This window comes from Gavialis gangeticus, unplaced genomic scaffold, assembly GCF_001723915.1.
Source record: "Gavialis gangeticus isolate Ggan-Ray unplaced genomic scaffold, GavGan_comp1, whole genome shotgun sequence".
Lineage (NCBI taxonomy): Eukaryota > Metazoa > Chordata > Crocodylia > Gavialidae > Gavialis > Gavialis gangeticus.
The window spans coordinates 34,742,092-34,764,765 of record NW_017729000.1 but is presented as its reverse complement, the minus strand read 5'-3'; the positions used below and the strand labels follow the sequence as shown (position 1 = coordinate 34,764,765).

The 22,674-nt window shown below is 41.9% G+C and overlaps 1 protein-coding gene across 7 annotated transcripts in view; it reads right to left on the bottom strand.

Moving 5' to 3' along the window:
• Positions 1-22,674, bottom strand: part of TENM2 (teneurin transmembrane protein 2) — a 1,374,704-nt gene that overhangs the window by 284,271 nt on the left and 1,067,759 nt on the right. For all 7 annotated transcript variants that reach the window (XM_019506504.1, XM_019506506.1, XM_019506505.1 and 4 more), the window contains one exon: positions 15,836-16,074. In XM_019506504.1, coding sequence (XP_019362049.1) covers positions 15,836-16,074 — 239 coding nt within the window. The remainder of the gene's footprint in view (positions 1-15,835; positions 16,075-22,674) is intronic.

The following is a 22,674-nucleotide window of genomic DNA, read 5'->3' as shown; positions in this document are numbered from 1 at the left end:
GTTATGGCTTTAGAGCACTTTCTGCCTGCTTAATGTGCGATGTGTAACATCAGTACCTAGCCTTTATACCTAAGAATAACAGGATTAGGTGACTGAAAATAATCCAAAATGAGGTATAGAGCTTTGAAGACTGAATAAACTGGAGCTAATTCCTGATTATTGATTTCAGTATTGTTGCTTAGACATATTTGGAATTATGGAGGAGCTGTTATTTTGTCTCATTAAAGAAATATTGCTTAAACTTTGTTGTCATTTCATATGCTAACGTGTCACTTGTTTTCCCACTGATAAATTTACGTTACTCCATAATTCCTTTTGCTTTTACCCTTCCTAATTACTATTTTCACAGTGTCTGTTTTGTTTTCCTACTTTTACACTTTGCCTTCCCAGAATTTCCTGACACAAATTCTTGACTCCTTTACTGATTTGATCCTTGTTTATTTGTGAGTTTGTTAGTATTATAGAAGTGAAACATTATTAATGGCTTTAAAATAAATACAGCCTCTTTAAATTTCCTAGTTTAACAAAAGTAAATTCACTTCCTTAATGCTGAAACTGTGCTTCAGTGCTCAGCTGAATTGGGGCCTAGAACCTAAGAAGTCTATAATGTATCTTATACAGTTAACAAAGCAGTACAGCAATAGCTTGCATGCAGTATAAATGAATCCAGGAGTCTTAAACCAACCTTCCCGATCTACTTCGTGTTGCAGCCCACTGAGCAGTCCTTGGACTACCCCTCCACAGGGAAGAAATGAGAAATTTTGAGGGCTATTGAACACTGACTTTTCAGAGTGAATTATCACAAAGTTATTTCACACAGGTGTTTCTCTTCTGGAACTATATTAGGAAAACTCAATGTTCAATGGCCCTGAAGTTCACCCTTCCCCTGTGGTGTGGTCTATTGTCAATATGCTGGACTATACTAAGTATGTCATATTACACTGGCTCAAAGCTTTCCAAACATTTTGCCTTCTGCTTGACTACCTGGAAGTCTGTGCTTCTGTTTTTCTAAACAAACAAAAACTACTGCTCTGCCACTCTCCCTCTATGGGTCAGGGTTCTGGTCCCTTATATTTTGGTATTAATCTGGATTCATTTCTGTACATCCCACTCCTATGAATGACACGTGGTAACTATAAAGCCAGGATGTACCTTCTGCACAATGAAAAGTAGTTGAAGAAAGTGAGCATCGCTACACAAGTCATTGCTATATTTTTCAAAAGAAATATACAGAAACTGTAGCAGGCTAAGACCACATTAGTTTCTATTTCCCTAAAATGCCATACTAAGCCATAACATAGTAAGGACCAACCTGTTTGGCAGGCATGCCACAAAATTCCCCAATTACTACTCCAAGCTCTCTCCCTTGCCTGAGCTGCTGCTCTGCCTTTTGCTCCCAGCCCTGTGCTTCTTACCTGCTCTATTACACTGCTTTCTGCTCCCTTCCCTGTGCTCCCTGCCCAATTTGCTGCTTTGCTTTGTACTTTCTACCCTGTCAGCCACTGTCCTGCCTGTCCCCACCCCCATCTGCCATGTGCCATACATAGAGGCTACCTATGCCACAGGACAGGCACCCCCACTGTAGTTAACCACTGTTATTCCTATTTGCCTCTAGTGAAGGATAGGGGGTAGACTTGTTTGCTTTGGAAGAGTGGATAAGGAGAAAGGCTTCTCAGGTTTTGGACTCTCTTCAGAGAATTGAAGAATCATAGTAATAAAACTTTTCTCTCTTCCTTAGAGGTCCCTATTACTTCAGAGTCAGAGAAGCTTGCACAAGTACCAGTCATGATATACCTCTTCTGGGGAATAACACTGGAGATTAGTCCTCAGAAATCTGGGTTTGTCTGCACAAAAGTGACAGAAGTGACCACAGTATGGTGTAGAGATATATCAGCAAGGTTAAACTAGCTAGTGGGCAGCTGAAATAGCAATGAGTTCAATGCAGGCTAATTTACCCTGCCCATGGTACTGTACTAGGTTGGTATTCCAGGAGAAGTACCATTTTCACTAATCTGAATGATATATTATTGCCAATGGGGTAATTTGTGGATTCAAATCCTTGCTAGTCTGAACTTGGAGAAATGACTGCAGAGGTTGAGTTGGGGAGGAAGAAAAGTTTATGGAGAAACTCCTCGCTGCCAGTTTGGCTGTTCAAGCCATGTGCTAGGGCCAAGACCTGGGCCTCAGAGATGCTGTGAAATACACCTATATTTGCCAGGGTCTACAGCACAGAAAAATAAAAACCAAATCAAACAACACCCCCACCCTCCATAAACTATATCAAAATGCAGACTGCGTCAGGTTCTCTTGATAGACCTGAACAGATTCTAATCAGTTTCATAAAATGCCTTCCAGCGTAATTGAAGTAAGCAGACTTCTAGAATTGCATCATACTCGTAATCACAAATGGAGGGTAATGTGCACATTTTTATGATGACAGTCACCTCTAGGGAGAGTCTGTTTGCAAAAAAAAAAAAAAAAATGTTCCCATCTGTGACCCAAAGCAACAGAGAAGGGCTCCAAAAGGAAAGACTTTCATAAAGAATTCCCAGAGAAAAAATAATGCAAAAACATTTGACTTGGAGGCAGAGTTGTAGCACACCTTCTCTCAGAAGCTTTGTGAATTTCATGCAGTATCACTCAGAAAAATCTCTTGCTTCTTTCCAGCCCGGTGCATCAGGTGCTCTCTCAAAATCTGGACTGTTTGGGCATGTCCACATAAGTGTGCATGTGTGCTTTGTGGCACCTCAAAGGCTTTTGAAGCTCTGCAAAATGCACCCCATGCATATGATATGGTTTTTCACGCTGCATATTTGTAGTGCAAAGGCAAATTTAGATACCGGGAAATCCTGGTATCAAGAAAAGTACACCAAAAAAAAAAGTGTGGTACATGTGGCAGCAGCAAGGGCTGCCTGAAACCAGAGCTTGGCCAGCCAGAACCATGCTCCAGCTGCTGGCCAGGCTCTGCATGCCTGGATTGCTGCTGCTGCCACAGTCCTGGGAAGCCCCCATGACCCCAGGTAAGGCTGTTGGGGCTGCCCAGATGCTGACCCCAACCTCCCTACCCCACCTGGGGCAATGTACCCCATGCCAGAGCACATGTGCAGGGGAATTCCCTAGGGAAAAATAGCAGTGGCACAAAGATGTGCTGCTGCTATTTGTCCCTGTGGAAATGCGTGTGCGCGCTCATCTGGACATGCCCTTTGAGTTTTATTTCATTCTTCTGAGAGAGGTATAAATTTGGCAGCATCTCCATCCCTGTCCCATAGATGAAGAAAGGGAAGACAGACTCAAAAAACTGTAGACATCAGAAGATTCAGGTGGATGTCAAAAAACTAACTGGAGTGCAATTTGCTGTGAATGGGGGCCTTTATTTGCACGCTCGTTTTTGCCCCTTACCTGATTCCATTTCTTTCTTTGTACTGAAGTCACATTCACTTTACAGCATTTTAATGCACAGCTCCTCTAAAGAAAAAACTGCAAAAAATGCTGAACAAAAGCTATTACAATGAAGGATAAATCTTGCAAAATGCTAAGTGTACTTAGCCAGGTGCAGAGCACCCAGAGCTCATAGTGACATCAGTGGGAGTTGAGGGTGGTGGCTGGGAGCAAGGGACTCTTTGTCTTCAAAGAATTGAGCTCCAAATTTGGAAAGATTTCCCTCTTTTCGGTACCACTGTCTTAAGTGTTTGATGTATCTGGCCACATCCAGATGAGTGTGGCTGTACGGTATGTGGCACTGCAGACACGTCTTCAGTGCCACATACTGCACATTCAGCTGTTTTCTGTGCTGCAAGAGAGCAGCACAGGTTTTTTTTGTTTGATTTCTTTTTTGAACCCTGGATATCTGGGGGTCAAAAAACCCATGCAAAAAAAAAAGAGAAAAAGAAAAAAGCAAAGCAGTGCACGCACGGTCAAAAGCAGACCCTAGCCAGCCAAAGCCATACTTCAGCTGCCGGCCAGGCTCTGAGCAGCAGGATTGCTACAGCTGCAACCCCAGAAGGGCCCCAGTACCCCAGGTAAGGCTGCAGGGGCCATCCCAGTGCTATTCCCCTATTACACCCAGGATAACATGCCATGCACCAGAGAGTGCACAGGCATTTTCTGAGGTCAACTAGAGGCAGCACAAGGTGTGCTGCTGCTAATTGTTCCTGGGAAACCAAATGTCCACGCTTATGTAGATGCAGCCTCTGATTCCAACTAAATCTGAACACGGCAGAAAACTAATGGTGAATTCACCTTACAAGTTGAAAACAAATTAGAGCTCACTCTGTATAGGTACATGTATATATACACATACATATACATGTATATATACACATATACACACATGTATATACATATATATACACATATATATAATATATATACATATATATAGTGTATACAGGAAAAAGAAAACATGAGATATGTAAGGTGATGCTTACAGTTAGGGAGATGGCTCTTTCTTGACTTATTGTGATCTATAGGCTCAGAGTCAAGACTCCCAGATGTATACCTTAATTGGCTTGTTCACCTCGAGCTTATACTAAATTCAGCCACATTCTTTGCAATGTGGATGCCAAAAGGTGGCAGTCAGACAAACATAAGTCCTTTCCAGATTCAGTTGGCTCATTATCAAGTTTCCTAGGAACCATGAATTCTTCATATATGACCTATGTGAGATATTTGTATTCCCCCTAAATATCTCCTCACTGGGATATTTTCCAGTTCACGAATGCAAATAAATGGAAGAAACTGCAAATATGAATGAACAAGACACCCTTGCACTCAGGCAAGTTTACAATTATCTTATTGATTTATGAGAAGAAGCCAATCCAGCTTGAAAGTGACATCTAGTGCTTTTACTTATGGACAGCTATGGTTTATGATTTGGCATGAGTATTGTATTATCATTGTCAGTAGAGATAAACTAAGGTCTAAGATCCTTAGTCTAGGGTTCATTTGAACAGAACCCCCAAAGTTCGTTCTCTAAATTTCACTAAAATTAATATCACAAAAAACCATCACACAAACACACAAATACACTCCCATGTATGTGTGTATGAAACTATATGACACTCAGCGAGTTATGATACTCTTAAAAGAGCTTTCTTAACCTCTGTAACAGAACTCTTTTTGTTTTTTACTGTGAGTTGAAGTAAATGTAAGATCCTTACATTTACACAAGGTATATGTTTAATTAACAACCAGGGCTTTTGACAGATCTGTTCTTTAAATAATGGGATTCACTTCACATAATATAAAGGTGAATACAGCATTTGAAGTTTATACAGAAAACCATAGCTTAACCTACATCTCATCTGTCGTTTCAGTCAAATAATACCGAAGAGTGAACAAATGCTAATATTTTTCCTGAGCTGCATACCCACTAATGATGCTATACAAGTATACCATTCTCTCATCATTGCTTTCTGTCATTTTCTTTTTATTTTCCCAAGTTCTGTGCTGTTTCACATGATGGAAAGAGACAAAATATCACCAGCACTCTAAGATTCATCAGCATGAGTCTCAACATACTAATTTTCAAGTGGAGCAACTTTAAACACATTGCAGGCTTTTAGTTTCCAGAGAAAATAATACTTCTATTGTTTCCAAAGGAAACTGTAAGTACTCAAAATTACCACACTTTTAGCATAGTGACATGTTGATGGCCAGATGTTCTTCTAAACTTAAAGTCAGATTGGCAGAAGTCAGAGTAGTTTAGAGGCTTACTTAAAACATTGTATTTTATATTTGGCAGGCTTACTGTAGTGAAAATGACAAGGTGACTTTGTTTTTTTTTCTTTCCTTTTTTTTTCTATTTTACTTTGGCATGGATCTAAAGAGCTACAAAGTAATTTAACATGACAAATGCCTTCATCCCTCCCTCTACTTTGAAGTGAACAGCTCTGATGACAACAATGACATATGTAATGTTTTCTTTTTGACACATTTTCAATGACTTTGTTTATAAGTGGATTTTGCTATCTAGTCCCATATTTTCAGGATACCTAATCTGAATATGGAGGATCTAGCATCCTGTAAAATTAACACTCATGATAATTGGTCTCAAATACCATTGGAGTTTTGTTGACTATCAACATTTATCATAACAGAGCCTACCAGCACAATTTTATTTGGATGTGATATGCTGATTTTTATCAAAATGTGTTATGACAGCACAAAGCTGCAATACTAACACAGCATCACAACATTTTATTTGGACACTATGCACTGATGTTTATCAAAACATGTTGAAATGTCACTAAGTTGCAATACTAATTTGATGACAGAATTAGTTTTCTTGGAGAACCTCAGAAGGGTAGCAATTCTGGATTTAATTAAGTAGATGTATTTGCTCTCTTGCTGCATGTATTAAACTACCATTAATGTGTACTGTATTCACAGTAGTTGAGAACTGAATGTGAAAGTGTAAGTTAAATAAGAAACAAAACAAGTACAGCAAGAGGAACTTTTTGATACAATCAGTTTTATGAAAAATCTATCTGACCTAAAAGATTTCCTTCCCTACCTTTCTGTTTGCCTCCTTTTTACTTCCACAAACATAAAATGCTATTTTAAGGCTGAAACTATTCCAAGAACATAGGGCCAAATTTTCAAGCATATAATACATAGTTCTTTTTGCAAAACATATTCATACAGACAAAAATTTGTATGCATAAGCACATGCACGAATAAGTAAGGGAGGGTGTTTTGTGCATAGATAGGGACATGGCTATACCAGGTGAGGGTAGTGTCTTATGGATTGTACCATGCCTCTGACAACAGCCAAGACAAGAAATTTCAGATGACGTGAGAAATCCCACAGTGGATCATTACAGAATAGCCTAGCCATAAAGGAAGTTTCTTCCTACCCTGTCAAAGCCTACCTAAGGAGGCTTAGGCTTTGAATCGCATCCTTTCTAACATAACTGTGGATGTTCTCATCATCTAAATGTCTAATTATTTTGTAAACCTACCAAGCTCTTGATTTGGCCTTGGTGGTATGTAGTGGCCATTAGCTCCAAAGGTTAATTACACATTGTGTAAAATGTATTTATTTTTCACAGCTTTAAATGTGTTGCTTTTTCAGTTCATTCCATTTATTTTTATTCCCGTATTCTGAAATAATAAAAACAGAAGTGCATAAATTACTTTCTCCATGCTATTCATTATTTTGTATATATGCCTCATCTCATCAGTCTCCCCTCATATGGAAGTCTCTTTCTGCCACTCGCATTATTACTTTACAACACTGAGTTTTGCAAAGCCCTGATCATGGAACCCATGGAACAATATCAGGAAGAACTGGATAAATTCTTACAGGATCTACCACAAGAAACACAAGAGTGGATTACTGCTTTAACCACCCAGAAGTGGAAGCTAGGTAACTTTTACTTATGACCTAAGATGCACAAATCTGATAACCCAGGACACCCCATTGTCTCTGGCATTGGCACCATCAGGGAAGGTATTCCTGGCTACGTTGACTCTATCCTAATTCCCACATGCCACTGGAGCTGCCAGCTATTTGAAAGATACAACACATTTCTTAAAGAAACTGGGCTCCATTGACAAGTTTCCAGTAAACACTATACTAGCTACCATGGATATTATGTCTCTGTACATATCTTCCACGAAGATAAATAACAAGCCACAAAGAACATTATTCCCAATGAGAAAATTGCTTCAGTTTCCATTACATTGTCCTGCTTTGTCCTCACAGACAACTATTTCAGGTTTGGGGGCTTTTTATGTTTACAAACAAATGGCACTGCCATGGGCACAGATATAGCCCCCCCATTATGTCAACATATTTATGATAGACCTTGAAGTCTGTTTCCTCCACAGCTGCCCTCTCATCCTCCAGATCTACCTAAGGTACATAAATATCTTAATTGTATGGACATCTGGGAAGGAACCTCTAGAGAAATTTCACCAGGACTTTAACTCCTATCCCTTCATTGAACTAACTATGGAATATGCCACCCAGCAAATTCATTTTCTAGACATTACAGTGGAAGTTTGCAATGGCCACATCACCATATTATATCAGAAGCCCACTGACCACCACAGATAACTTCACAGCACCAGCTGTCATCATGAGCACACTACTAGATCCATCATATACAGCTAAGCTCTCCATTACAGCTGTATCTGCTTTGATCCTACTGACTAGGATACACATTTTAAAGATCTGGAGCAGGGATTTTTATGATTACAATACAATCCCCAAACTGTAGGCACTCAACAAAGCCAGATTCAGACCTTGCTCCAAAATGCTACAATACCAACCTTGGGACAAAGACAATGGAGTCCCTCTGATTGTCACCTATAGCCCCATGCCTAAACACCTTAGACACATACTTTAAATGACCACCAACCCCTCCAGGAAAAGGATGTCTGCCTCAAATTAGTCATGCCTTAAAGGAAGCCCCCAAACCTCAAACAGCATCTTTCAAGCAACAGATTACTTAACTCCCATTCTCACTGAGGTTCTAGACATTGCAATGCACCCACATGCCTTCTGTCCCCTGACATCAGTATAGACTACATCATCACTGGACTGAATAATATATTCTAATACAATAAAACCTCAGTCTGTCTGTCTGTCTGTAATGCTTTATTCACACACTGATTGATTGTCTCAGCAGCCAATCACAATGCTGATTGAAACAACCAATCAGAGTGCTCTACACAGACAGACACACATGACAGAGCACCACCATTATAGTGGGGACTGAGAGACTGGAGCAGAGAGGCGAGACCAGTAGAGCTAGCCTTACCCACCCTCCCAGCCCTGCTCCTTGGAGACAGAGGGGGATGCTGGGGATGGACTGGGATGGTGGAGTGCTGCAACGATGGCAGGGGTGGAAGGGACGGAGCAGGCGGGCGAGACCAGCAGCGCTCTCAGTTCTGCTCCTTGGAGGTGGCAGCGTGGGGTGCTGGTGGTGCAGCACTGGCCTTGCCGCCCCACTCTGGCATTGTTGCTGCTGCTGCTGGACCCCAATAAAAGCTGGCTGGAAAGGGGAGACAGTGGAGAGGAGGGGGGAAGGAAAGTGAGAAGGGGAAGGGGGGGGAACAGTGGTCTTGCCGCTGCCAGGCCCTGAAAGCAGCCAGGAGGTACAGAGAGGAGCCAGTGGAGAGGAGGTTGTATGCAGCTGGATGCACAGCAGCAGCAGCGTGGAGTGCTGGGTGGAGGCTGCAGCCACCACATGCAAGCTTCCCCACTTCCCCCATGCCTGGGAGACAATGGCACTGTGGGGTGGTGCAGCAGGGGGCAGGGCGGCACATGGGGCTGGAGGCAGGGTAGTGGCAGTGCGGGGCAGTGGATAGTGGTGCTCTGTCCTCACCCCCTCATCATTCTTGATGGACAATTGGCTAGTTCTTATATAATAAAGGGCTTAGTCTGTCTGTCCATAATGCTCTTGGGGCACTCTGATTGGTCAGTGAAACAACCAATCAGAGTGTGGAGCACTGCCATGATGATGGTGGGACAAAGGGGATGGAGAGGGCAGCGCTGCTAGCCTCACCCCCCTGCTCCATCCTTGCCATCATGGCGGTGCTCTGCTGCCTCTGAAGAGTAGGGCCAGGCGTGGGAGGATGAGGTCAGCAGTGCTGGAGGCAGCAGTGATACAGGGTGCTTGCGGTGGGGGATGGAAATGGCAGGGCAAGCTTCCCCTCCCCCAACCCGCTCCTGGGAGGTGATGACAGCACAGGGTGGTGGGTGGCAGTGATCCATCCCCGCCCCCTCACCTCATTCTTGACAGGCAATTGGCTAGTATGGATTATAATATCTGAGGTTCATTCACTTGCAACTCTACCAATAGCACTTCACTGCTCATAGTGCTCCTCTGCAGTCTACAGTCAACACATAGGGCAATCCCTACATGAAAGAATAAATGAACACCAATCTGACACCAGTCTATCTGTGGCAGAACCCTTGAACCTCCTTGGACACTATCACTGACCAGAGGGTGATCTGATTTGAAAACTGATCTGAACAGGAAACTGTGGAACAAGGAAGATTGTGTTAAGCCGGGACTGTAAATTATTATCCTGTTACCTGGATTAGTTTTTGTGACTTCTTTGCTCCTACTTTACTGCTTTCACCATTGCCCCTACCCCATTTCTCTCTCTTCCCATCCCTTCTGCCTTTTTTATTCAAATTTCTCTCCTTCTGTATACACTGCTTCGCACATGTCCTTTCACAGCATCTGATGACATGAGCTTCAACCCACAACAACTTGTGATATATATTTACTTTTGTTAGTATATAGGGCAGGGGGGGGCAAATGCAGCCTGGGGGCTGGATGCGGCCCAGCAGGCCATTCTATCTGGCCCATGGGGCCCCTAAAATTTTAGAAAATTAATATTTATCTAGCCCTGGCTGCCTGTCATGTGGCCCTCAATGGCTAGCCAAAACTCAGTAAGTGGCCCTCCGCCCGAAATAATTGCCCGCCCCTGATATAGGGTGTAAATCTACTGTGCCTTCTGCTTCACTTCAGACTAACTGTGTCTCTCCACTCACTTTATTTACCATGCATCTGTGTACTTCATCATTTAATGCTAGAGATTGGAAAATTTTACTGAGAGACTTCCAAAAATGCCTACAGTTGTGTTCTTAAGAGGACACAGTTAGGTTAGAACTCATGAGGCACAGGAATAGTTTAAATTATTTCTTCTGATGTTCTTTACTCTGCATCTGTCGATACTGCATTTTATTTGCCACTATTATACACTTTCACCTACATTTGATAAGTACCTCAGGAGTTCTTCATAGTTTTATCTGGTCTTTACATACCTATACATTAGAGCTCTTGTCCCTACACCATCCAGTTCCAGGGACCAGTTCTTTATATTAGTTTATCACCTATTTTATGGTGGTTGCATCCGGACTATGCAACCTATGTGATTGCAAAGCTGGGGAGAAGTGCTTGGTCAGAACTGGCAGGAGAAAAAGGGCAGCAGATTCTCAGGGTTGGCCCCTTACCCCGGGGATTGAATAGGTAGTAGCCAGGGGTGGGAGCCCTCACTTAAGTTAAGAGGTGGCCCAGTGGGGCTCAGGTAAGACACTGGCCTTTGCACTCAATGGGAGAACTTACATAAATTCTAGCCCTTAGTTTAAGAGTAATGGTACTCAGACACAGATTAACAGCTCCCATGTTCCATTCCCTGGGATTAGTGTAGGACTGAGGTTGCTGGTTTCCAGGAGGCATTTTGCTAGTTACCTTTTTTGGAGACCCAATGCCAAAATGGCTGCAACTGGAAGGGTGATTTTTTTCTGCAGGAATTTTTTTTCTGTAACAAATCAGGATTCCAGGGATGCAGGTCTGTAGGTCAAGGTCAATATCACAATTTATTAGGTGAAAAGTAGCCAAATCAGAACTCAATTCCCCGGTGGGTCCAGTTCCCTCGTGAATTAGAGCTAGAAGTAGATTTAGGGAAAGGCATCCTCTTAAAGAAGGGGAAGACAAAATATGGCCCACGGTCTGGGTCTGTCCCACCAGCCCATTCTATCTGGCTCACAGGGCCCCTGTTTATATTTATATTTATCTGCTCCTGGCTGCCTATCAAAGATGACAGGAGCCAGGGCAAGTAGGACTCAGGGGAAGCCGGCAGCAGGACCCAGCAGCAAGGCCTGCCTCCAAGCCCCCTCCCACCTCCACCCGCCCCTCAACTGGAAGCCTTTGCCTGCCAAAGCTTACACTGCTTCCCTGTATACCCCTGGCCACTCCAGCACCATGTGGCCCCCAGCTGCATCACTGCATCATAGGAGCATGGGGCTCGTGCTGGTACCCCAGGGCCAGGAGTCAGAGGGTGTGTGTGTGTGTGTGTTCATAGGGTGAGTCCCACATACACACCCCAACATACACATGCACCCACACCTCTCCTCACACTGCCATACATGCAGACCCCCACACCACCTCATATACCCCAGCCACCTTCACACACAGCCCCCACAAACCCCATATCCCCCCACACCCCACATATCCACACCCACATGCTCCCTCACCTCACACCCACACACCCACACCTATCCATCCCCACAAACCCCCCACAGATGCACCCACAGACTCCCCACAAACCTATACCTACCCCACTACCCCCTCCACAATATACAAGAATTCATTTGAAGCTATTGTGCAATCACCTTTATGTACACTATACAAACACATGTAAATCAGGACAAAAAGATTTTTTGAAATCATATTAATGAATGTTGTAGATATTTGCTTTTTAGAATACAATTTGGTATTTTTCTGGTTCCAAGATGGCAAAACCACTTGCTGAAAGGAGTACTATCGGGGTGCAAGGGGCGGTACTTCTGGTGGCAAAGGGGGTGGGACTTCCAGTCACAAGTTGATATCCAGGGGGCAGGGCACCTGTCAAGGGGTGGGGCTGTTTTTTTATTTGCACGGCCAGGACCAAAACACTTCCTTATTTAATGCAAAGGGTAGGTCTGAATATACCCAATTGCTTCCTCAGAAGACTGATATAAAAAAATATGGCTTCTCTGCTATGGCCTGATGACCCTTAAGAATTCTCTTTACTCTATGTTACTCTATTGGATCTACCAGATTCCTCATTCTGCATAATTTCTTGTAATCTTTTTTTAATATATTTAGCACTTTGCTCTTCAATGTATTGCTTCTTCACTATGCATACTACAAAGCTGTTTCTTCGTTGTTTCCCCATTCCTTAATCTTAGTGCCATTATTTCCTTTTAAACCTGCTTCTTCCTCCTGCTTGTTGGGCAGCTCCATTGTGCATATTATTCTCTGGTTAGGATGGTGCTGAAAGAGACCACCAGTTCTGTCCTGTCATTTACATCATTTATCTGAAGTTGCAGGTTGTTCTTCAATTCTCAAGGGTCAGTGGATTGTTTTAGTTAAAGTAATAAATAATAAGAAATGACAGATTATAAAGTAGTAATCCATCCAGGAAAGCTTTGCTTTAGTAACCTAAATACCAAAGATAAATGTATTTCATAATCCATCATTTCCAAGTTACATACATGATTAAAATATTGAATTTGCAATATATGGTATCCCAGTTGCATTATCGCTCACACAAAGAGCTACTGTATCTTAACTGTCAAGTTCAATAAATAACATTCTTTCTAATCCGTTTCTTCATATAACACACTAAGCCTGTTGCTGTTTTCAAAAACAGAAACATAACTATCCTCCTATCCTTACTCTCACAGACTGTGGAGCCACAGTCTGACAGAGCTGAACCATGAACAGGGCAGAAGTAACTTGCCAAGTCTTCATTCTTTTACACATTAGCCTTAAAGAGAAGTCAGCACCGTGAAATAACCACTTTAGCAGGCCTCTCACCAACCCCTTCCAGGACCAAAAATCATTCTGTGGACAAAAGAGATATACTTCTCTCTGGAATTCTAACTTTTAACAAGTTAGTATGACACATAATCCCTTTTTGTCTAGATTGATTTGTATAGGTTGACACACACAGTATTAACTGCATTAATTCGTTTCACTAGTAGTTGTGTTGAGATGAAATGAGAGGCATGTGTGCATGACACTTTAAAACAGGCTAAATGCTTTTGCATCGCTTTAATGGTGTCAGTGTTTGCACGCCTCGATGGCACATTGTGCATTAAATTCCAGCTGCTGTAGGAAATTCATCGGCGTAATGCGCCTTAAATGACTTGGAGTGCAGCAAACTAAAACTCCTTCAAGGAGTTTTAGTTTGCTGCCCCTACAGCTGAGGAGCGAAGCACAGGGCTCTGTGCAGCTCCATGGCTCTGCAGGAAGTCCTGCAGACAGCCTGGCAGCAGCCTGGGAAAGCAGCTCCACCCAAGAAAAGCAGCAAGCCTGACCTTTTTCTTTTTTCTCTCCTGGAGCCTCCCTGTCTGCCTGAGCTGTGCGGTGGCCTGGTGCTTCCCTCCGCGGCTGTGGTACCCCCTGGGACCACCTGAGTTGGATGCCTGCAGGCAGCTGCCACCTGTGGGGGGGAAGAGGGGCCTGTAGCTGCCACGGACGAAAGCACCAACCACCCTCCACAGCCCAGGGACCACTCTGCCCACTGGCAGCTCGCCCTCCAGTCCCCACAGCAGAGGCAGGTAAGTCAGCGGGGTGTGTGCATGATATGCGGGTTTAATCAGCTGTAAATTGAAGTGGTATTTTTTAAAACCCACCACTTCAATTTAGGGTCCCCATTTACTTATGTCAGTTCTCAAGGTGAGAGGCAAGGTGGATTTCTTTGTCAGTAACACTGATACCCTCTCCCTGGATGCTAACCCATTTCTATAAATGGAGATTTTTGCCTCCAATTCCAAGAAAATCCCACTGATCACTCCTCAATGCACCATGCTGCAATACACCAGACTGGACAAGATGGCAGGTATCTTCAGTACATTTTCCCAAGGATAGAGACTCCCAGTTCCTTCTGAAAGGGCTTTATTCTTCTATTCCCAAGTGTCTGAAAATTACTCCATTTGCAGCCTATAGCAGAAACATGTCAAGAATGCCAAGAAGCTAGAAGTTTGGGCATACTGCCATTAATATGGAACTGGGTATGTATTGTATTTTAATGTATAAGGCACCAGGCTAATATCTATGGGTACTTTTTTAACACATACAAGCTACATCACCACTAGACTATATTAGGGAACAAATACAATCAGAAGTAAAGATAACTAGGAGAACACCTACAAGGAGCGTATTCAAACATCAGGTCAGGATTACACTCAGAGGTGTAATATTATTGGTCAGCAACATAATGATTAACAATTACATAAAAGTAAAATAAAAAAAAGTATTTTTGTAGGCTGATTATGCCTGAGAAACATCTGTGTAGAGCATGGAACAAGATGCCAAGAGAAGAAACTGGCCATCTACTACTTAGCTAAGCTCAGTGACTGTCTCCCCATGAGTGGGAACATGTGGTTTGTGGTGCCTCATGTGGCATTCATGGTTCTGTTTGCAAAATTAGATACCAGGAAATCCCAGTATCTAAAAACCCTGTAGCAGAAAAAAGCAGGGTGGTGCACATGGCTGCAGTGTGCACTGCCTAAAACCAGAGCCTGGCCAGTCTGAGCCATGCTCTGGCTGCTGGTCGGGCTCCATGTATCTGGATCACCACCACTGCAGCCTCAGGAAGCCCCCATGACCACAGGTAAGGCTGCTGAGGCCAGCACAGGTGCTAGCCCCAGCCTCCCTTAGCCCACCCAGAACAATTTGCTGTGCATCAGGGCACACATTCAGGGGTATGACCAGGAATAACTAGCAGCAGCACAAATATGTGCCACAGCTATTTGACCCTGGGGAAACGCACATTCCTGTTCTGGGGACATGCCCTTTGTGGCTTATTTCAACTAATGGCAACCTGGACATTTCAAACAACAGCAACCTTATACTCCACTAGCTTGTAAACAGAATTTGTGCTTTGCTTTTAGTATGATGGGTTATTGGCATTGTTTGAATTCAGGTTCCAAGAACTCCTCTGCTGTACAGAATATGTCAGAAAAGTAGCTCATCTTCTATTTCATAACGGTGAGGGATACCTTTTAGTTACAGTAACGCTATACAACAAAGGCTGTGAATCAGTATGACATTATAGCAATCAAAATCAAAGAAAATGTGTTACTCTAGCTTTAAAGTTTGATGGTTGAATCAAGCCCTAAAATGTTGATGTGCTTATGAATTTTGGAAAAGAAATATAACCTCCCCCCCTCGGCAAGCAGAATTGTGAAAGGGATTATAACAACCTTGCACCTGCTGAGTTTTGATTTGCTGATATGACCCAGATAAATGCAACATGATTTGATAGGAGGAAACAGAGCTTCTTACCAGCTTGTGTGGGATACAATGAAACATAGGCTTACCTATGAAATAGGCTAGGAGGATGGCAAGCAGAACTGCAGCAGCAATAGCTGATAAAGCAGCACATTTCCAGCTACAATACTTGGAGGGCTTTTTCAGCTTGAACGCATTTCTGGAGAAAGTATTTCTAGGCAACAGTCTAGGTGGTGGTGTATAAACTGTTCCTGAGGTCAAAGGATATCCCGGGGAAGAGCTACTGAACAGAGGGGTAGTTCCAGAAGATGTCTTAAACAAGAAATGCCTGAAAAACAAGAAAATGGGACACATTTTAAAAGGTGCAGTACTATAGTTAGAGAAAAATATCTCCTCTGTGGACCTTTATTCAGGCTGTCCCCTTTGCCTGGAATCTCCTTCTTCACCTGGTTCACAGTGACCTGTCCCTCTTCTGCATGTTCCTGCTTACAAAATTACCTCCAGAAAAGGTACCCTATTCATCTAAAGCAGCTTTAACAGATTTGACAACAGAAGAAAATAACAAAAAGATAATCAAAAGGAAACAAAAAATAACCCTAGATGTAGCAAGGTAAGGTCTAAACTACTCCAGTTAATTAATTTAGCTTTTGTTCTCACCTTCCATTCATACAGCCAAAGCAGACAGTTAGCTATACGATATTTAAGGGCAAGGATTGAGGCGTTGGTGTCACTCTGAGTTACACCACTGTAGACTGATAGAACTGGACTGACTACAGTTGTGTTACACTGGGATGACAAAGACATGTAAAATGCCTCATACACTTTTGCTTTGCATAAAGTTAATGCTACATAGTAATATCAGCTATACTTCTGCATAACAGAAAAATAAAGGCAACTCTCAAATAGTCGGTGACTACCACAGGGGAAAAAAGAACTAAAAACCTCAATGTAGCAGTTTTTTAATTCTTTTTCACTGCTCTATTTTTAATTTAAACATAAAAGAATCCAAAGATAATGAGACAGAGAAGCCAATCTGTCAGCCCTGAACACTGGATCCATCCAGTTATTTATATAACAGGGACAACGTAGGCAATAGCAGTACAATCCTATCATACTGTACACTACCAACATGCCTCAAACCTACTCATGAGGGGTTAACTCTTAGGTTTGAAATTTGGTTCATTTACTGTGGGCACATGTACACGTGCATTTAAGTGCAACTAAATTTAGTGTGTATTAATGCATATTCATTGATTTTTGGCAGGTGTCTATATGTGTAGAGACTTGGCACTGAAGTCAGTGCCAAGTCCCTGCAGCCCTGCCATGTGCCCTTAGTGGCTGGGCATACCCAGCACTAAAGTTAGTGCTGGCTCTCACATACGCATGTGCTAATGCATTTGATCTAATTGCACCTAAATTTGATACCTGCATTTTCAGGTATCAAATTTAGGTATGATTACCCTAATTTTGGCATTTTTAATGCACATTAAGGGCATGCACATGTAGACACACACCTGCAATGTGTATTAAATTAGGCTAATATGCATTAACACGTCTTGTGTAGACATGCCCCATGTCCCTTTCAGTACTTTGCTTCTTGGCTCAGTGTCCCAAGGAGGATGCTAATTAATTCCATATCTGGGAGTGAGATTTTAGGCTGGGACAGCCTAAACAAAATCACCAGTTCATTTCACAGCTATGACATGGTAACATGATTTCATTTAAAATCAGTTTTTATTTGTACATTCTTTGCCAGTGGCAACCAATCCCCATAAGTGCAAGAAGAAGAGAGAATTTTTTTTTAAAGAAATGAGGACCACCTGAAAATCCAGGTTCCTAACAGGTTTCTTACTGCCACAGAAAGTCTGTTTGATCAGCTCAACCACTATCACTTTAAAATGCAAGATAAATAAAGCAGAGATCCCCTTTTGCAAGGATGATCTTTTAATTCATTGGGGCTTAGCTTCAACTTGACATGGTGTTAGCGAAGACTCCAACCTGACCAATTACGTGTCTTTTGATATTGTAATGACATCTTCAAGCAATGGCATGTTATCTAGCTCTGAGATGCAAAGGTAATATAATTATAAATTCTTGCTGGCTTGAATTTGACTGGGGTATGCAACTAATTCCAAAATGTACAATGCCTGTATGTTTATTAGTTTAACTAAACCGTCATCTTTCCTTGTAAACATCCTTTCGTCACTTACAGGCTTAAATGGCTTCCCCTGAGAGATCTTAGCCGAACAAATATTCTGAAGTCAACAAGTGCACTAGTCTCAATAACAGTCCTGGCAATGGCTGTCAGCAGAATAGAGCCTGAAAAGCATTTCAAGTCCATATGACAGACACATCTTTCAGAGTTAGAACTAAACACTAAAAAAGGAAAAAAAATTGGTACCACTTTGGGAAGGTCCTGGGTACCTTTTTAGCCAGTGAGATTTAAAGATATTCAGCAATTTGCAAAATTGGACTCATGGTATTTATAAAAATTAGGTCTTATTTCAGTTGCAGCAATGTTAAATGAATACCAATGATCTGAAAAACGAAAGAAGCAGTTGCTATCAAACTGCTTATCCTAAGCTTTAAAATTGGATTTTAGTCACTGTTTATTATATCAATGCTTTGGAAGTTTGGAACTGAAGTGTGCTTCCTACGTATCTTTTCCCCCATCATCATGCATACACATGCTCATTTGTCATTATACAGTTTCTAAGTGCTAGGCTGCTGGAATTGATTTTTATTTTTTAAAGAGCACTGAAGCATTTGTTTTGAAATAAAACCCAATGCATAATGAATTGCATGGACGGTGGAAGCAGTTAGAACAAAATAAAAGAAAGGCTGTGCTGAGGATCTGCCAATTTTGACAGTCTCAATTTATGACTATACGTTGGAATTTGAAGATCGTCTGTCAATGTGGCTTGTTTATGCTTTTTTTTATTCTGATAAGCATTATACAAATTATTCTCACCCATTTTTACTGCTTAAATGACCATCTGTACTTTCTCCCAAGAGCCAGATACAACTATTATGAAAGTACACAACAGCTCAAGTCACTTTTGTGTCAATTGCACATACTTGCACAGGTGTTAGTATTCTTTTACATAACTAAAATAATAACAATCCTTCAAAAAACTCCACAGAAAAAAAATAAACAGTCTGCAGTTGGTTTGAAATCTAACTATCTCAGACATTTCTGTTTTTTCTTGAAGTGTTCCTGTTACATGCTCTTTTCAAAACAATGAATAAAGAAACAGTAATAGTCTAATCTAATCAATTATTTAATGGAGAGCATTTTGCAATTAATCTTCCTGCCAAATAATGTTGCTGTTCTTTCCTGTTTGTACATAATATAGCAATGGTGAGATTCGGTGTTAATATCATTACTAATCCACACTTTTATAGATGAACTATGAGAATGTGCTTATGGAAGAAGCCATGTTTAAAAGGTTTCAGCCTCAGATTGATCTACCCTTGCAAATTAAAAACAAATCTTTAAGGCTCTATTCCAGTTACAAGAGCACAAAGAATAACCCAAAATGGTTTCAGATGCTTTTTTTGCTACCAGAATAAAAACAGCTTTCACTGATTATAATATACATTTGGGAAATAGGGCTGGTTGGGTTAACCTACGGCTCCTGAGATTTCTACTTCTCTTGTCTGACTGACAAGTCGATCATCTGTAAGCACTATCATTAACCTCAGCCCAAACTCCCCCAAATCCTCATTATACCAGCAGCCATTTCCAGTTTTGAGCCTAAGGGGCTTTAATAAACAGTCTTCTGTTAGCTTCCTTTGTATCTCTAAGAGCAAATCTCAGTTGAGTCAAGCATAAAAGTACAGTTCTTGTGCTGCCTTGAACTAAAATGTCAAGGTTTTTAACCCAGGATCTCTGTGTGCTGTTCAGCTAACAAAGCCAACTACAGTAGCAATGAAAGTCTGAATATAAATCATTGTAAATTGAACTTGGATATAGTGAAACAATGGTCATGCTGAAGATGGATGAACAAACATCCTGAACTATTTCAATGGAAAGTGCCAATCAAATTCTGTTTCATGGGAGGAATAAAAAAAAAAAGATTTTACTCCTAGAGGGTTCCATTGTAATCAAGTTACATATGGAAACATCTCCGATCAGCAATAGACCAAAATTGGACAGAGACTACAATCCTTTCTCAACAATAGTCTCATCTTGATCAAACTGAGAAGAGCTTGTAGTACGATCACAAGTAATGTACAGTGAAAATAAATTCACTTCTTTCACTGACCATTCAATTAATGTTAAGTAGAGCCCATACATTCACTGTAAAATTGGAATTAAATAAACCAATAATCACATTCCTTAAGTTTTAGCTCTTCATCTGCCTAGTGGTAAAGAGAAAAAACACATTTCCATCCTCTAATTAATATTAATACTTCATTTCTGTAAATCACATTAAAACAAGGTACACTGGGCTATGTGCCATAGTAGACCATTTAATTTACCTTCAATAGCTAGAGAATGGGAGTAACTTTATGTCCAAATAGCAACTGAAATAAGTTTGGCAGCCTCAGCCTACTCCCTGCTCTTTTCTGTCACTATCACAAAACTGTTGTGTGATTTGGTGCAGTTGGCTTTTCTGTTCAGGAACAGACTAAGAGTGCAAGGCAACAATATTGCATTTTGGGAATGCAGGAGAGCTTTAGGAAAAAGTGTAGGAGAGCTTTAGGAAAATATCTGCACGTTGTTTACATATATCAAGTCAATGCTGTCACGCTTAAACAATGGTATCTGCTCCTCAACTTCACGAGCATGGAAATGAATCAATTCCATTTTTCCAAATAATGCCTGGAGATGGTACTTAGTACAGCAGGCTGTGACACCCATTAGGAAAGAGACACATCTTATTAGAAAATGTCACTGAGGCCATGACATGCTGTGTAAGTACATCTTGCAAAGGAGACACTTATCCATGTGTTCATGGAAGAAGAATAGATAGATGAGGAGTGCAAAATGCATCACTAAGACTCTAGCATTCTATACTGCAGTATTTATTCTTCCTGGAGGGCAAAAGATACTGTGGTCTTTGGTCTTCATTGGAAAAAGGAATGACAGCAGACAGCATGAACTACATTCCCTTTTGAGCTATTCTGGCCAGAAAGACAGCTGATTTCCAGGTAGTGGTTAAGGAAACAGACACACAAACAATAAACCATAATGGGTGTATGTACATGTGAAATTAACACAAAGCAATACACTCCAGTGAATATGGTGCCAGAATTTATTGCTCCTGGGTGTCATGTCTTCACATATGCCTAGGACTGCAGCACATTGAGCTGGATCAGAGCAGCCCCAGCTGCCAGGGGACCTGTGGGGGTTAGTCTGCTAGCCTGGGGCTGCTCTGACTCAGCTCAGTGTGCTGCAGAGGGGCTGGCTGGGGCATGAGAGTGCTCCAGTGTGGGGCTAGTCACCAGGCAGCCTTATAATGAAGCACCCTTGTGCCCCAGCCAGCCCTGTAAGTGTATTGTTGTGCATTAAAGAACACCACTGCAGGATACTATTTGTATTTACAAGTACTAACCTGCAATGGAGTTAAATTAGTTTCCTGAGGGCTAATAGGGCTGCATGTGTAGATGTTGAGACTTTACTGTGGAACTAATTAGGCAGCTCCTTAGTAAACCCAATGGGGAGAAGGGACCTGGGTGTCTTGCCAAAACCCCCTCTCCTTTTCCCCTGTTCACACCACCCCAGCTTCTGCAAAGGAGAAAAGAGAAATGATAGGGGTCTGTAATACTTTAAGTATCTTACCCATATATTTTGCATCTGTAATAATGAATGTATGCAAAGGACTGTTTTGTTTTGTTTTACTCACTCAAAAGATTGAGGTTGGTAGGGCTGGTGCTGATTTGTCACACATCAGGAGAATCTTTACTTCCTGGTAAGTGTTTGTCTTGCAGAAATTTGCAACAACGGTAATGAAACATGCACTATCTGAATAATTAGCAAGTCAGTTTATTGGCTGCAGTGTTTCAAAAATGAAGTCCCATTTGTGATATTTAAGCTGTATTAAATCATATCACACTGTGATATTATGCAACGCAATTCTTCACAGCGTAAACAGTGAAAAACTAGAATACAGTGTGGAATGTGACATGCTGATTCTCATTAAAAAACCTTCCATGGCTCCCTAAAATCCTTTTCTGAAGGAATACCTATGTTTCATTCTATCTCATCACAAGCTGCTGAGTGGATGACAAACTTGAACATCAGGTTTTCATAAAAAAGCAGAAAATTTAAGAACATTTTTGGGGTGGGGAGGGTTGTTTTGTTTTTCGTTTGTCTTCTATATAGGAAATGGCCATCTAAACATTTTTGATTGGCTGCCAGGTTATTTGTCACTCTCTTTTACCAGTTATAAGTAGAAGGCATGCTCATGTTGTCAGGTTCCAGGACAGAACTGGCAAGACAACAGCCAGGGACACAGACAAGAGTTATGTTTTTTGTGTGATCAACCTGAAAGCTCTACATGACACGTGCATAGCTGCAGAGTGCTTTTCAAGTGGCTGATTGTGTGACAAATTAACACTCATCAAAGAGGGATCAGATGAAGGTGCTCTACTTTACAGCGCCTTAAGGAACTTGTGTTTCTGAGGGATTTATATGTCACGTGATTGGGGCTGGGCTGATGCAGCCCAGCCCTGCCCCTGGGGCTGTCAGCAGGCAGGGAGAGGGAAAAGGGAAGGAAAAAGAGGGAGTGAGCTGCCAGCTGGGATTTGCCTGGCCTGAGCTGGAGCAGGGGAAGGGGGATTGGAGACCCCCACCTCAGGGCCCCTCCCAACCCCTCTCCCTCCAGCTCAGGCCAGGCAAACCCCAGTTGGCAGCTTGTTCCCCCTCCCTTCTCCTTTCTTGTTGACAGCCCTGGACCTGGGAGAGTGGGGGGCGGGAGGG